Below are 14,887 nucleotides of genomic sequence, written 5' to 3' on the forward strand. Positions count from 1 at the left end.
TCCTTTAGCAAAAAGGGTACTTCTGCAGGAACCCCAAGGACTCTCTCTGGTCTTTGACCCAATTGATAGCCCCTCGATTTGGGGTTCCCATGATGAAGCATAGAGTGTAATTTCAAATTCATCGCCCGTATTTAGAGATGGAATTTATCACTGGAAGTGTGTTGATACTTCCCTCAACTAGTACATGGAGTTTTCTAGACTTTACATGGAGGGAAGAGCATTCTGAGGCTTCTGGGATTTTTTGTTCGTTTTGTTTTTATGGAAGTATAATTAACATATACCATACAACATGTTGTGTTAAGTTTTAGGTACTATATAATGACTCAACAGTTCTGTACAGTAATTCCACTGCTGAGTATTTACCCAAAGAAAATGAAAACACTAATTCAAAAAGATACATGCACACCCTGAGGCTCCTGATTTTAGTCAGGGGTCTTGGCCTCAGCTGCCCCACCCTTGGCAAGCTCAAGGCAACCCCTTTTTTCCTCCTGCGGGCATCAACCCCTAGGTGTTACAGCTTCTGTCCAGTCCTAGGACACTCCTAGGCCAACCCCACAGCCTCAGTCCCTCTAGCACTGAGCTGCTTCTTTGCTTCTGGCCCCTGGAAATTTCTCTTCGGGTCCATTGTAAGATAAAGAATGTATTGAACAAGCATCCATCGAGTCCCTGCTCTTTGCTCAACACTGTGCTGCTTTGGGGATACAAAGGCAGGTGTGGTGTGGTTCCCATCTGCAACCAGCTCTCCATGTGGCCAGAGACAAACACGAACAGCGTCAAAGAGAACACAAGGTGGCTAGCCCGTGAGTGCCACACGGTGGGTGGATGGATGGCTGAGGAAAGTGGTTCACCCAGGGCATAGCAAGAAAAATGTTGATTTTATAAAGTATGATTGACTGAAATCAAGCAGCCTTTCTGTGGGAAACTCACGTACAATTAATCAAAGTACACACGGCAGTCTCTGTAACACTAAATGTTACAAGTAATTATTCCTGCAGCTGGTGGCCGCCATTCAAAAAGACAGTCGTTGGCCAATTAAAACACCAAAGTAGGTGTTCCTCTAGACAAATACACGAAAGCACACGGGTGTATGATAAACTTCACTTTTTCAGGCAAGATTCTAAGATGAGTTTTCTTTTTCTAATAATAAAAATTTGCTACTCCCCATTATAATGTATTTGTAACTTTTCTAAATGTTTTCTTTTTTCATTTCATTAAACCTTAAGAGCATCATCTACTTCTTTTCATGTAACTGATTTTATTTTTTTAAAGGACACCGATGACATTATTAATGTGATCTGCTCTTATAATTATTATGTTCAATTAGGAGAAATTTTAAAGTGAGGTTACCAGTTGTTTCCAGTGCAAGAGGATCAGAGTGGAGAGGGAGGAAGAAGGAAGAGGGGGGTATATTTTTTTCCTGTGTTTTTCTTTAGGTTTATTTATTTTGAGAGAGAGAGAAAACACAAGTGGAGGAGGGGCAGAGAGAGGAAGAGGGAGTATCCCAAGCAGGCTCTGCACTGTCAGCACGGAGCCGGACACGGGGCTTGAACTCATGAACCATGAGATCATGACCTGAGTGGAAGTCGGATGCTAAACTGACTCAGCCACCCAGGTGCCCCTCCTGTTTTGTTTTGTTTTAATCCAAACGTATTATGAACACATTATTTTTCTGGGGAGAATCGTCTGCCTATACTGAGAGAAGAACGTCGATATTCATCCCATAGGCCTTCTAGCAAACTGCACTGGCCATTGTCCCCAGCACCAACGCCATGATGGGGTTTCCATATGAATTGACATTCTTCCTCCTTTCACATCTCCCGCTACAGTTGGTGCCAGTTCCACATTCACCAGTGGGCGTGTGTGGCATTAACAGTCAAGCACATTTCTGGAAGGCTCACAGTGAGCTCACTGTAAGCAGGAGGCCATCGTGTATGCAGTGGGATTCACTGATGGTCAACAAAGAGGGACGCAGATTTGACGGAAGTTACGCCAGTCGTTAAACCAGAGATCAAACCGGGGTAAAACTGGGCTCTGAAGGGCGCCTTCTGAATTAATGCCAAAATACTGTGGGAGATGATATCATTTATAATGTTTCATTAACAATGGTGTCAATTTTGACACACTTAGGGTTCTGTACTTGAATAAGTTAACCCAAAACAGGCACACTGAGCTCCGTTATCATGTCAGGAACGAAGTCGTGCTTTTTATTCAGAGCTATAGTCGCATCAGTGGTCTCCTTTCCCGATCCTTCTACCTTGAGAACATCGTCTCTTTTCTCCTCCGCCCCGCCATCGGCATCCTCTGCTCCCCGAACATCTTCACTCTCCTCTCCCTCCTCTCTCTACACATCAGCTCAGGGCGCACGTCCCTGTCACCGGCTGTTTCCTGGTCCTTGCCACCAGCAATATTTTTCAATTTCCATATTTCTGAACAGTTTTCTGGTGGCCTCTACCTGGTGACAGGAATGAAGAAAGAAGGAGGCTGCTTGGAGGAAAAACCATAGTGGAAAGGGGGGGAAGTGAGGTTTTATTGTTCGTATAGATGCAGAGCAAAGAGACACTTAGTCATTAAACGTCTCTGAGAATTATTATGTTTTCTTCGTAAGCGTAACAAGAGGAGCTAACACCTGGGAGTCCTGCCCCTGGTGCCTTGTTATGTAGCTCATTTAACATTCTACAAGACCAAGGAACCAGGTATTATTATTGTCCCCATTTTAGAGCTGGGGAGGCTGAGGCCAGAGAGGATAGTTCACCTGCAGAAAGTCTCTCGACTCTGGGGGTTTGCTCCTGGGCTCCTGGGCTGATTCTTACTGTCCTAACCACCTCTCATCCTGTCTTGCAGAATCCCATTCCATTGCTGTATCAGCATTTAACATACTGCAGTGCTTCTGTTTCTAAGACTGAAGCAGAAAGACTCTGAAAGAGGTAGAGAAATAAAGGTGCTGTCTATTCGTGCTACTGAGGATTCTCTGTTACGCGGTTTATCGATGTTACACCGGCTTTGCCATTATATTAACTTAGTGGTTCGAGTCAGAAAGTTACAGTCTTTGGCCATTTTTAAAAATTTTTGAAATCAGGGCGCCTGGGTGACTCAGTCAGTCAAGCGCCCGACTTCGGCTCAGGTCATGATCTCACAGTTTGTGGGTTTGAGCCCCACGTCAGGCTCTGTGCTGACAGCTCAGAGCCTGGAGCCTGCTTTGGGTTCTGTGTCTCCCTCTCTCTCTGCCCCTCCCCTGCTGGTGCTCTGTCTCTTTCTCCCTCTGTCAAAAATAAACATTAAATTTTTTTTTTAATTTTTGAAATCATAACCTTTTTCTAGTGTTTTCAGGACATGTTAGCCATAGGGCCACAGCCCCTTTCGCATGAAGGTTAAAGTGGAGATCCCTAGAGACCGTTTTGTACAGCTTGACAGGTCAGGTGACATCTGTCGATCCCAGCAGCGCCTGGCACAGGCAGTTTGTTACCCACACCTTAGAACTCTCCCCGCCTCCATCCTGCCGCCACCTGGACAAAGGTCTGAATTACAGTGGCCCTTACAGCGGCCTTAAGGATGAGGCGAGCTCAACCCCTAAAGTACCACAGAGCAGAGTCTGGCCCCCAGCAGATGATGAGGGAACATTGGCTGCCATCCCATAAATACCTCAGTTCCTTCTTGTATCGAAAGCATTTCTCCCAACACCCACACTCACTGCCGCATTATTCGCAGTAGCCAGATGTCAGAGGCAACGCAGTGACCATCCACAGATGAGTGGATAAATAAAATGCGGTATGTGCCTAGAATGGAACGTTATTCAGCCTTCCAAAAACAAGGAAATCTGGTCACCCGTGACAACGTGGATGAACCTGGAGATAATGCTGAGTGAAATAAGCCAGTCACAAAAAGACAAATGCTGCATGCTTCCACCTTTAGCAGGTGCCCAGAGTAGTCAAACTTTTAGAGACAGAAAGTAAGATGGTGGTCGCCAGAGGCAAGGGGAAGGAGAGAGGGGAGTTCTTTAGTGGCTATAGACTCCAGTTGTGCGAGATGAAAAGTTACAGAGACGTACTACGCAACACCGTGAATATAGTTAACGCCGCTGACCCGTGTGCTGAAACATGGGTAAGAGGGAAAAGGTTACGTTAGGTAATTTTTAGCACCATCAAAACTTTGGAAAAGAGGGTCTCCATGTGGAAAGTTCCCGGAGGGCAGGATAAGGTAAAGCCATCATGAGGACACATGCCTGAGAACAGTGGGTGTTGCCTTTGGAGGTAAAGACATCAATTTGCTTGGTAGCCAACTGGATCATGACTAGCTACCTGCCGATCTGTCTCCCATGTGAATGGGCTGAATTGTGATCATTGTTTTATCGTGGCTGTGACCTGAGACCTGCCACATTCCCCCGAGTGGTTTAATCAACTGACATAGTTTTCTTTTATCAGAGGGTTTTTTTTTCATGTTTATTTAATTTTAAGAGAGAAAGAGAGAAGGAGGGAGAGCACGAGCAGGGTTGGGGTGCAGAGAGAGAGGGGGACACAGAATCCGAAGCAGGCTCCAGGCTCTGAGCTGTCAGTACAGAGCCTGACGTGGGACTCTGACTCGTGAACTGGGAGATCGTGACCTGAGCTGAAGTCAGATGCTTCACCAACGGAGCCACCCAGGCGCCCTGAGTTTTTTGTTTGGGTTGTTTTTAAACGTAATTTCAGGACATACAAGCACATTCTGAATTTATCGCAGAAACTTAACTAATTTGTTCTTTATTTGTCACCATGATGCTCACATAGTTTGAGGAAGGTTTGTGACCTGGTATGGGCCCCCAGAGGAGACCAGCGCCCCCTTGTTTGTTCTGGGAAGAGTACCGATGCCTTTTGTGGTGTTAAACATCATGAAGAAACGTGATGCGTTTCCTTTCCTGTCTCCTCCCAGCAATGCAGCAAGAAGGCCTCCGCCTCTCTCCTGTGGCTGCTGAAGTCATCCAGCATCATCGCGGACCGGCCCTGGCCGCGGGTCTCCCTCACGGTCCTCACCACCGCCATCATCCTGACCATGGCCGTGTTCAACATGGTGAGTCAGGGCTCCCGCCAGGCACGGCCTTCTTTGCCTCCGATGCCTGACTCGGTGGGACTTTCAGACCTTGACCGGGGCTCCGTGCTGACACCAGTTACTGCCTATTAAATTCAACATCTGTCCACCCTCAGCATCACTAAGGCCAAGGGTGCTTTCTGCAGGCGCCACCGGGGAGAGGGTGGTACCTTCCAGCAACTTTCCACGGCCCTGCTAGCTACAGAAAGGACACTGACTGTCAGTGGGGTAATCACCGAGGGATGACAGAACCATCTAGATACAGAGAGTGCAGTGGGAGAGGTTATCCTGCTCTGGAGTCTACCTGGCCTGATCGCAACACTGGCCCCCCGCTTGTCCGGCTGTGCGATTTTAGAGGGTTTCCATGCAACTTTCACAGGCTCCATTTCCACTTCTCGAAAATGAGTTCTGACACTGCCCCACCGGGGCAAGTGAGCTGGCGTTCCTCCTGATGTGGGGCCGGGGGCGAGCGGCCGAGAAAGAATTCTTGAGACATTTTTGGTACAAAGGGGTGCTTTCATTATAGCATGGGGACAGGCCCCGTGGGCAGGGAGAGCTGCACTTGTGTTTGGGAAGAGTGACTGATTAAATACTCTTTAGTTAGTGGGGCTGGGGAGAGCGTAAGTCTCCGTGGAATTTGGAAACAAGGCTTCCGGGACATTGAGGGGCTAGCTGCTATTATAAGGTAAGGTTATTTACTACTGCCTAGTAAAACATTAGTCCTGAGACCCTCCAGATGTCTATCAGTGGGCCATACGTTCGGAAGGTAATTGCTAACGTGTATCTTGGCAGAGGAGGGGGGGTTAGGGTTATCAGAGTGAAGGTACCCTCACCAGAGCAGAGCTATTGTGGTAAAACATTGAGGGAAGTCCTTGCGGGAGCTGTAGGAGGGTTCCAATCTGTATGCCCCAGGAATCCTACCTGGAAACTCAAGTCACAGCAAACTCCCACCCTTGTCTCTTTTTCTCCCGTCACTATCACGCTTAGGACAGAACCGGGTGCTTTGTACATATTCAACCAGTGGTCGCTCTCACTATATCGATGGTACCGTGACTCGTATGTCCCTTAAAACAGACACGTAGGTAATCCACACCCATGGCGATGCATCCTTCTTATTCTGACATCGTCACCAGCAACCATGAGGCATTAAGATACCTCGTATTTGGGCTATTTTACTAGCTGTTGGAACTACAGGGCATACGTACAGCCCTCACCTTCCAGAAAGCAGAAAATCAGGCTGAGGAAGCACACTGGATATAGTAAATAATAAAGACATAGTTTTTGGGGCTTAGCATCCCTTTGGCATAAAAATATCTGTTGGGCATAACCACGTGCCTGCCGTGTTACTAAATGCTGGGAGCCTAAAAACTGTGACCCGCCTTCGGGAGCTCACGGTGCCGTCCCCGAGACCGACAGCTGGCTAAGCCCATGTGAATCGGAGACTCCACCAGCGAGGCGTGTGGAGAGGTGTCAAGGAGGGAGGTCAAGGCCGGCTGGACTGAACCCTGGCAGATGGGCAGGCAGGCTCACCAGAGGGGAAGGAACGGTGAGCAGGAAGGAAGATGCTGGGCATCTGGGACATTTACGTGACGCGGTAGCAAAGGGGCTGAGGCTGAAGGGGACCTTGGGCATTTCCTTGACATCACTTCTGCCATCATGCTGCAGAACAGGCCACTGGCTCCTTCTGACGCATGCGGGGGTTCAGGGGAAGCTGATGCCAGCGGGAGGCCAGCCGGGGGCCTCTTCGTCTTCTTCCCTCTGCCTAGAAGTCCATCTTAAGGTGTCCTGGAAAGGGGGTGCCAGGGAGAAGCCACAGCTGGCCCTCCGCCCTCCGGCTTCCTGATGGGCGTGCGGATTCTGGGGCGTCCTCCCACGTCGCCCGCTGGAGGACGGGCACGCTGGCTCGCCCCGCCTCACCGGACCACATGCCCCAAGTCCCTCCAGGAGCTCCCCTGAGACAGGGCGTGTGGCCAGTCCCTAATGGCAGCCTCCCCAGACACAGACCGGTGCAGTAGGCCACCGTGACCACTCCTTCCTCCGGCCGCCCGCTCGGCCACAGAGGTCAGCTCAGAAAGGAGGCTGCTCCTAGTTGCCTCTTGCAGGCAGTTAAAAGTCGTGGTACCTGTGGGCAGGGGCTCAGCAGTGATCCCACACGGCCAGCTGGCTTCCCTGAGCCCCGCTGGCCGTTGGTCTGGCGTCCCTGTGTGGAGTTGCCTTGATGTGTCTGGTTGACCGTGGGGACTCCACCGTTCTGCGCCGCCTCCCTCTTCTCTGTCAAATTAGCCACCGACCCTGAGCTCATCTCCCCTCGTCCTGCATTCACAGCCTCCGAGGCCCATGTCCTGCAGAGACTGTGAGACCCCCTTTGGGGTGGGGTGGGGCCTCACCTTCTAGGTCTCAGGCACACCTCGGCCATGACATCATTTATTTCCAACACGGACTTAATCAAGGCTGAGTGGGGATCGGCTGGAAAACGGGGCTGTGTCTGGACGGGTAATTCCCTCAAGAGCTGTCCTGCTCTAGAAGGAACTTAGGCACAAGGAGAGACTGCCATCAGTCAGCCTGGGTCCCTTGCTCATGAGGGGCCCAGGCAGGTTGAGCAGAGGCTTTCTGTGTGACGACCCAAAGGAATTTATACTGTGGCCCCAGAGCCGTCATCGGAGCGGGAACAGCCACAGGGTAGGGACCGTGACATGAGGTACAGAAGACTGAGACAAGAGGGGCTTTTCTGGGAGAGGCGTTCTGCAGATGTGTGACCAGCCATTAGAATACCTGACCTTCCCGCACGAGTCTGTCCGACGTACTTTGGATAGTGTAAGGACGTGACAGTGTTCCTAGGGGCGGAAGATGGACAGAGAGGCCCAGGGCAGTGGTGAGAGCGTGTACAAACGAGCACGTTTCCTAAGATGGGTTCCTCATGCTCGGCTTTGTAACATGCATTTTTGCAACAGCCCTGTCGCTCGAAGGTCCAGCTCTCCAGAGGCACACACCAACAAGTTCCCAGAAGATTCTGGTAAATGCAAGCTGCAGGGGCCAGCTGGGTCGGGGGTGGACGCCACCGTGAAGGGATAGGGCGCAGAACACATTTGAAGGACAACAGGTGCGCTAGGTAGGGTTCTGAGGTGCACGCACAGACGGTGGTGTTCAGCTCCCTTAACGGAAAGCCCTATGATTCAGCCTCGTCATCTGTCCAGAGCACTTTCGCTCCAGAGCTGGGCACGGGCAGCATGCACAAAACACACTCCGGAGCGTCCTGCATTGGCCAACAGCGCCACGTACAAGGTACAGAACGAGACCTTTAAACGACGTCCACACATTTGACGGTGAGACCTTCCCCTCCACCCAGCACGTGTTTCAGGAAAGCACCTTCAGTAGTTACTAAGCGTAAGAATGAATGAAGGGGGAAGCATGCAGTCCGTTAAAAGAGAAACCATTTCTTTTGGGGAAGTCCAGTTTGGCCTCATAAAACCAGGATTTATCACCTAACTTAAAAAAATTTTTTTGAATGTTTGTTTATTTTTGAAAGAGAGAGAGCGTGAGCTGGGGAGGGGCAGAGAGAGAAGGAGACACAGAACCCGAAGCAGGTTCCAGGCTCTGAGCTGTCGGCACAGAGCCCGACGTGGGGCTTGAACTCACGGACCGTGAGATCATGACCTGAGCCGAAGTCAGATGCTCAACCAACTGAGCCACCCAGGCGCCCCTCACCTAATTTTTTCAAGGCAGAACCTCCCTGGGAAACATCTGATTGCATTTCATAGAGAATATTTAATGTGACTGACGGGCAGTTCGGTCACTGTCATAAGTGTTTGAGGAGCTGAATGTGTTAGGTTTTGTTGTTTTTTTGTTTTTGTTTTTTTGGCAATAACCGGGCTTCCTTTGGAGAAGAAACACATCCTCACATCAGGAATACCTCTCCCAGGGCTGTTTTCCCTTCTCACCAAGAAAGGAATCTGTTTTCAGCTGCTGCCGACAGGTCTGTGGGACACACGTGAGCAGTGTGACGGATGACCCTGAAGAAAGACACAAAATAAGGCTTCTCCGCACGAGCTGAGCCGCCTCCTACAGCAGCAGAGGCTGTGGGCAGGGAATAAGCCGGATTACGTTTTTCTGTCCATCATTTTCATTGATATCTGCTGCCGTGAAATGAGTGGTCTTTTTCCTGCCGATGTTCCCCTCATATTTATTTCAAAGAAACATCATAAGACAGTATGAAAGCCAGCATTAGGTAGAGAAAGGAAATCATTTTCCCTGGCAGTAAAGCTTGCTTATGATTTTTAAAAAAAATTTTAATGTTCATTTATTTTTGAGAGAGAGTATGTGAGCAGGGGAGGGGCAGAGAGAGAGGGAGACACAGAATCCGAAAGAGGCTCCAGGCGCTGGGCTGTCAGCGCAGAGCCCGACGCGGGGCTCGAACTCACGGACCGTGAGATCATGACCTGAGCCGAAGTCAGACGCTTAACCGACCAAGCCACCCAGGCGCCCCGAAAATTTCATTTTCTGTCTGAAAACGTTTCCTCTGAAAGCCATAGTCTCGCCCGGGTCCTGTCGCGAAGCAGGGCTTTTTCAAATCCAGGGTTTGAGGGACCGGAGTGCACAAGGAGCCGTGTGCTCTGTTTACTTTCCAGCTCGCTGTTGAGAATCGTGTATGAGACGCTCAAACAAGAAGCTGCCATTGTTTCCCTGGCCTTTTGCCCACGTCCTCCCGTGACTGCTCCCATCACCGTTCGGTCTCTTGTGGCAAACTTCCCAGAGGATGTTATGAATCGTGAGGCTTTCGTGAAACGTGAGGACAGGGAGTGAGCGTGATGAACCGTGGGGCCGCTCAGACCTCCCGTGGGGACCAAATGACCAGCGAGGATGGCATCAGGCACAAAACGCGATTTGAAATGGGATGTTCACAATTTAATATCATCGGACAAACACAATCCTGAAACGTTTCGAACTGCCCGGGAAACGTGACGTTCGGAAATAAAGCTGGAAATACGAAGCGTCCGTTAGCATTTTATCAGGATATCCTTTCCCCAGTTACGACAAAAGTCGTAGAACGTGAAAATGGGTCCAGAGAGGAGCTCCCCAAATAATTATGGTGCCGGGAGTTCATTCTCAAGAGACAGTTGTGGCAGCTTAGCCTGGAAGGGAGAGGGACGAGGGGTTAGTAACTCCAGGGAGTTTGACTGGCTGTGATTTAGGGTTGACCTCAGTTTCCTTTTTTTTTTTTTTTATGTTTTTATTTATTTTTGACACAGAGAGAGACAGAGCATGAGCAGGGGAGGGGCAGAGAGAGAGGGAGACACAGAATCTGAAACGGGCTCCAGGCTCTGAGCTGTCAGCACAGAGCCCGACTCGGGGCTCGAACTCACGGACCATGACATCATGACCTGAGCTGAAGTCGGATGCTTAACCGACTGAGCCACCCAGGCGCCCCTGAGTTTCCATTTTAAAGGGACTGAAGGGACGCCTGGGTGGCTCAGTCAGTGGAGCATCTGAGTCTTGGTTTCAGTTCCGGTCGTGATCTTGACGTCATGAGATTAAGCCCCACGTCAGGCTCTAAGCTCAGCATGGAGCCCGCTGGAGGCTCTCTTTCTCTCCCTCTGCCTCTCTCTCCCGCTTGTGTGCGCTCTCTCTCTCTCTCTCTCTCTCTCTCTCTCTCTCAAAAATAAAAATAAATTAAATTAAAAAAAAAAAAAAAGAATTTAAAGTGACCGAGAAGGCGTAAATCAATGCCAAATTGCAGTGTGAGGTCACAGACCCAAACGAGGGGCTTCTTGATTTCTGGGGTAGTTAGTAAATACTAGAAAAAGGGAGCAGAGGGGGTTAAGGAAGCAGGGCTGGGGATAGTGACTGAAGTTCTCTCTTGTTTTTTTGACTTCAAGTCATCCTAGTTATTGGATAGCCTCCTCGCAAGACAGAGTTTTTGCACAGGATATATTCTACTCTTGGTGCAGCAAGAATTTACTTTTTCTCTACATGGTGATGCAATCCAGAAGTTTTTGTTAATATTTAACAGGCGCTTAAGACTAATAACCTACCGGGGCGCCTGGGTGGCACAGTCGGTTAAGCGTCCGACTTCAGCCAGGTCACAATCTCGCGGTCCGTGAGTTCGAGCCCCGCGTCAGGCTCGGGGGCTGATGGCTCGGAGCCTGGAGCCTGTTTCCGATTCTGTGTCTCCCTCTCTCTCTGCCCCTCCCCCGTTCATGCTCTGTCTCTCTCTGTCCCAAAAATAAATTAAAAACGTTGAAAAAAAAATTAAAAAAAAAAAAAAGACTAATAACCTACCAAACTAAACAGTCTCCTTTTATTTGTCATTTTTTGATTCTTTAATATTTAAATCAGCTATATTTGGGGTCTGTCAAATTGACATCGGTAAAACTTTGGAGCCCAGCACTTGACAAGTAATTGGGTAATTTGTTTTTTCCTGATACAATATTCTTTCCCAAAGAATTAGCACATTTGTAAGTCAACCAGGGGGTGCAGCATTTTTAATAAATCCTTTAGCGGCACGTAAAGAAATCAACATTTCTTTGATATTTAAATCAGCATTTTGCTACATGTTCTCACATGATACAATGGGAAGAAACACTGTGTCTAGTATCTTTCTTGGCATCCTAGAGGAACGTTCCTCAGAATAAGCTAAGTAAAGGCCTTATGTGCTGAAGTCAGTTCGTTTTGGTATTTGACACATGCCATCAAAGCAAATAAATCAATAGGAGCAAACAAAAGCAATTATACGGGGCGCCTGGGGGGTTTAGTCGGTTAAGTGTCTGACTTCTGCTCAAGTAGTTTGTAAGTTCGAGCCCCGCACGGGGCTCTGTGCTGACTGCTCAGAGCCTGGAGCCCGCTTCAGATTCTGTGTCTCCCTCTCTCTCTGCCCCTCCCCCGCTCATGCTCTGTCTCTCTGTGTCTCTCAAAAGTAAACATTGAAAGAAAAAATTTTAAAACATGGCAAACAAAAGCAATTATAGAAGCTATGCAGGAGGGTTTTACTTTTATTTTTTTGTAATTTTTATTTAAACTCAAGTTGGCAAACATACAGTGTAGTCTTGGCTTCAGGAGTAGAATTTAGTGATTCGTCACTTGGATATGACACCCAGTGCTCATCACTCACAATAAGTGCCCTCCCTAATGCCCGTCACCCATCTAGCCCATCCCCCCCACCCACCGCCCCTCCAGCAACCCTCAGTTTGTTCTCTGTATTTAACTATGTCTTACAGTTTGCCTCCCTCTCTCTATGTCTTATTTCATTTTTCTTTCCCTTCCTCTGTGTTCGTCTGTTGTGTTTCTTAAGTTCCACACGTAAGTGAAATCATGCATTTGTCTTTCTCTGACTTATTTCACTTAGCCTAATACCTTCTGGTTCCATCCATGTTGTTGCAAATGGCAAAATTTCTTTCTGATCGCTGAGTGATATTTCAATGTGTGTGTGTGTGTGTGTGTGTGTGTGTGTGTGTGTGTGTGTGTGTCTCCCTTTTCTTTATCCGCCCATCAGCCAATGGACATTTAGCCCTTGAATACGTATCGCTAGCCCCATGCAGAACACACAGTCCAGGTTTTGGATGAGATGCCTTTCTTTCAGGGAAGGGTACCTGGCCGGAGTGATCCTCTGGTTCACCTTCAACTGCCCACTTCCCTGACCCTCAGCCATGGCACGGAAAAGTGGCTGGTCTGTGGCCACCTCGGTAGTGTGTGCTTCAGGGGCGCCCGGGTGGCTCAGTCGGTTAAGCATCCGACTTCTGCTCAGGTCATGATCTCGTGGTGTGTGAGTTTGAGCCCCACCTTGGGCTCTTTGATGTTGGCACGGAGCCTGCTTCGGATTCTGTGTCTCCCTCTCTCTCTGCCCCTCCCCTATTCACACTTTCTCTGTCTCTCCCTGTCTCAAAAATAAATAAACGTTAAAAAATAATGTTAAAAAATAACGTGCTGCAGCTTCTCCGGGAAAGAGACAGAGAGAAAAAGAAAAACAGAAACGCAGAGAAAGAGAAACAGAGAAAAACCGGGGGAAAAAATGAGAGACCGAGAGAGACAGAGACTGAATTTCTTCTACCTCGCCAACTGGTTGGCACTTTCCTTCTGGGTGCCGATACAGGGGACCATGGCTTAAGAGCTAGTTTTCTCAGGATTGCTTATTTTTTCCAGAGCGAGGACCCCTTTCCAGCAGTCCTTACTCAGAGCGTTCACCCTCTCCACATTCTACCCCTCGTGATCCTGAACTGCCAAGCGCTCACAAATAATACATACAAATGCTGATGCCAAGTAGTGCATTTTGCCCACACAATTAATTTCTTAAAGTCAAAAACTCCATTGACCCAGTTCATGTTTGAAGCAAGAGGGTGAAGACTCTGAAAAAAAAAAAAAACAACCTGAAGGTTCTGCTTTCTCGGTAGAGTTGAGTGTCTGTGTGTGAGGTGATGTCACCCTCAGATGTGATTCCGACCAAGCCCTCTGCCCTGTGCTTTGTACATTTCTAATTTAACATCGCACAGAAGTGTTTCTGTTTTCGTTAATATTGTCTTACCGTTCTGGAATCCACGACAAGTGTGGAGCGCAACAATAAATAGTTATTTACTTATTTAATGGAAATTTCTCAAAGCTTCAAACAGCAGAAGACGGAGCTATTCGCATTTGAAAGACAGACGCCAGATTGCCCACGTAATCCTGCTTATGCTGCGAAAGGAACGCAGTCATTAATAATGCAGCACCCCCCCGCTGCCTCTCTAATCTCTGGTGCACTAATTCACTGAAAAAACATTTTCTTTGCAGTTTTTCCTGAGCGACCCAGAGGAAGCCATGCCTCCGCCTGCCAACACATCAAACACGAGTCTTTCTGCCTTAAACAATCAGGCAGTGATTCTGCGAGCACAGAATTTGTTTTTCCTCCCGGTAAGAGCATTTCACTCATTATTACTGCTCTGGTTGTCTTGCTCTAAGCTGTGAGCCCATTTAACGTGATGGTCTCCACTTTCTGATCTGCTGTAGATTTCACTTCTCCTCCTTGGTGTGGATACTTGAGTTAAGTCCCGACCAGCCAAAATCTGCCAGCCAGGCTGACGGACGCCGATTAGACACACTTACGGTGCAAACTTACAGTGTCCTTTTGGTGCTCTCACAGATGTCTCTGCTTTTATTCTCTTAGTGCTACATTCGATAGCATGTATCTCAGCGTTTGACGTTGCGTTGTATGTCACTGAAGTTCTGGGTTCATTGCGGATGGGTTTTGCCAGTAGTCCCGGTGGAATAGTGTTGGCTTCCTTGCTGATGATGGGGACTGCCTCTCGTATTTCTGCCTCTCCCTTGGCTGTAGACGCTGCCCACTGGTTATATCCTCAAATAATCCTTGCCGACTGACTCATTTTAACCATCCTCCAGAGAAGGGCCAAGATTCAAATTTCAAAACCGGCTAATATGTCGGTCTCTTCGGTGGAAAGGGTTAAATCAGTTATTTACTATTTAGTAACTTCATTTCATAAATCATTAATGCAAAAGAAGTTTTGATAGTCTCCTCTCGCTTAATCATCTAAAGTAGATTATTCCCACCTGGTTTCTGTCCCATAGAGTCACATTTCGAGAGTGCTAAAGGAACTATTTTGGAGACTGAAATTGGTGATTTAGTGTGTATACTTTAAAGATTTTTGGCCAGTTTTTTAGACTCCATTAGCTGTGGTAATAAAGCAGATTCCTTGCCTCATTCTTCTTTTGCTGATTTGTTCCCTTGATATTTGGCTTGGATCCTTTTTCCCATTTCCTGTCTTCAGTGCCTGGGAAGCTTCCAGCTCTCTGTACAGAATTGGGGTGTCTGGTGGTGTTTTTGAGAGGGTTTCTGAGGCAAGCTGAC

General features: G+C 48.3%; 1 protein-coding gene across 2 annotated transcripts in view; it reads left to right on the forward strand.

Moving 5' to 3' along the window:
- ADCY2 (adenylate cyclase 2) overlaps positions 1 to 14,887 on the forward strand; it is a 415,689-nt gene that overhangs the window by 342,833 nt on the left and 57,969 nt on the right. For both annotated transcript variants that reach the window (XM_078444291.2, XM_078444293.2), the window contains exons 16-17: positions 4,903 to 5,040; positions 13,816 to 13,935. In XM_078444291.2, the coding sequence (XP_078300417.1) occupies positions 4,903 to 5,040; positions 13,816 to 13,935 (258 nt within the window). The remainder of the gene's footprint in view (positions 1 to 4,902; positions 5,041 to 13,815; positions 13,936 to 14,887) is intronic.

The sequence above is a fragment of the Panthera onca genome, chromosome A1 (genome assembly GCF_046562875.1).
Source record: "Panthera onca isolate mPanOnc1 chromosome A1, mPanOnc1 haplotype 2, whole genome shotgun sequence".
Taxonomy (NCBI): domain Eukaryota; kingdom Metazoa; phylum Chordata; class Mammalia; order Carnivora; family Felidae; genus Panthera; species Panthera onca.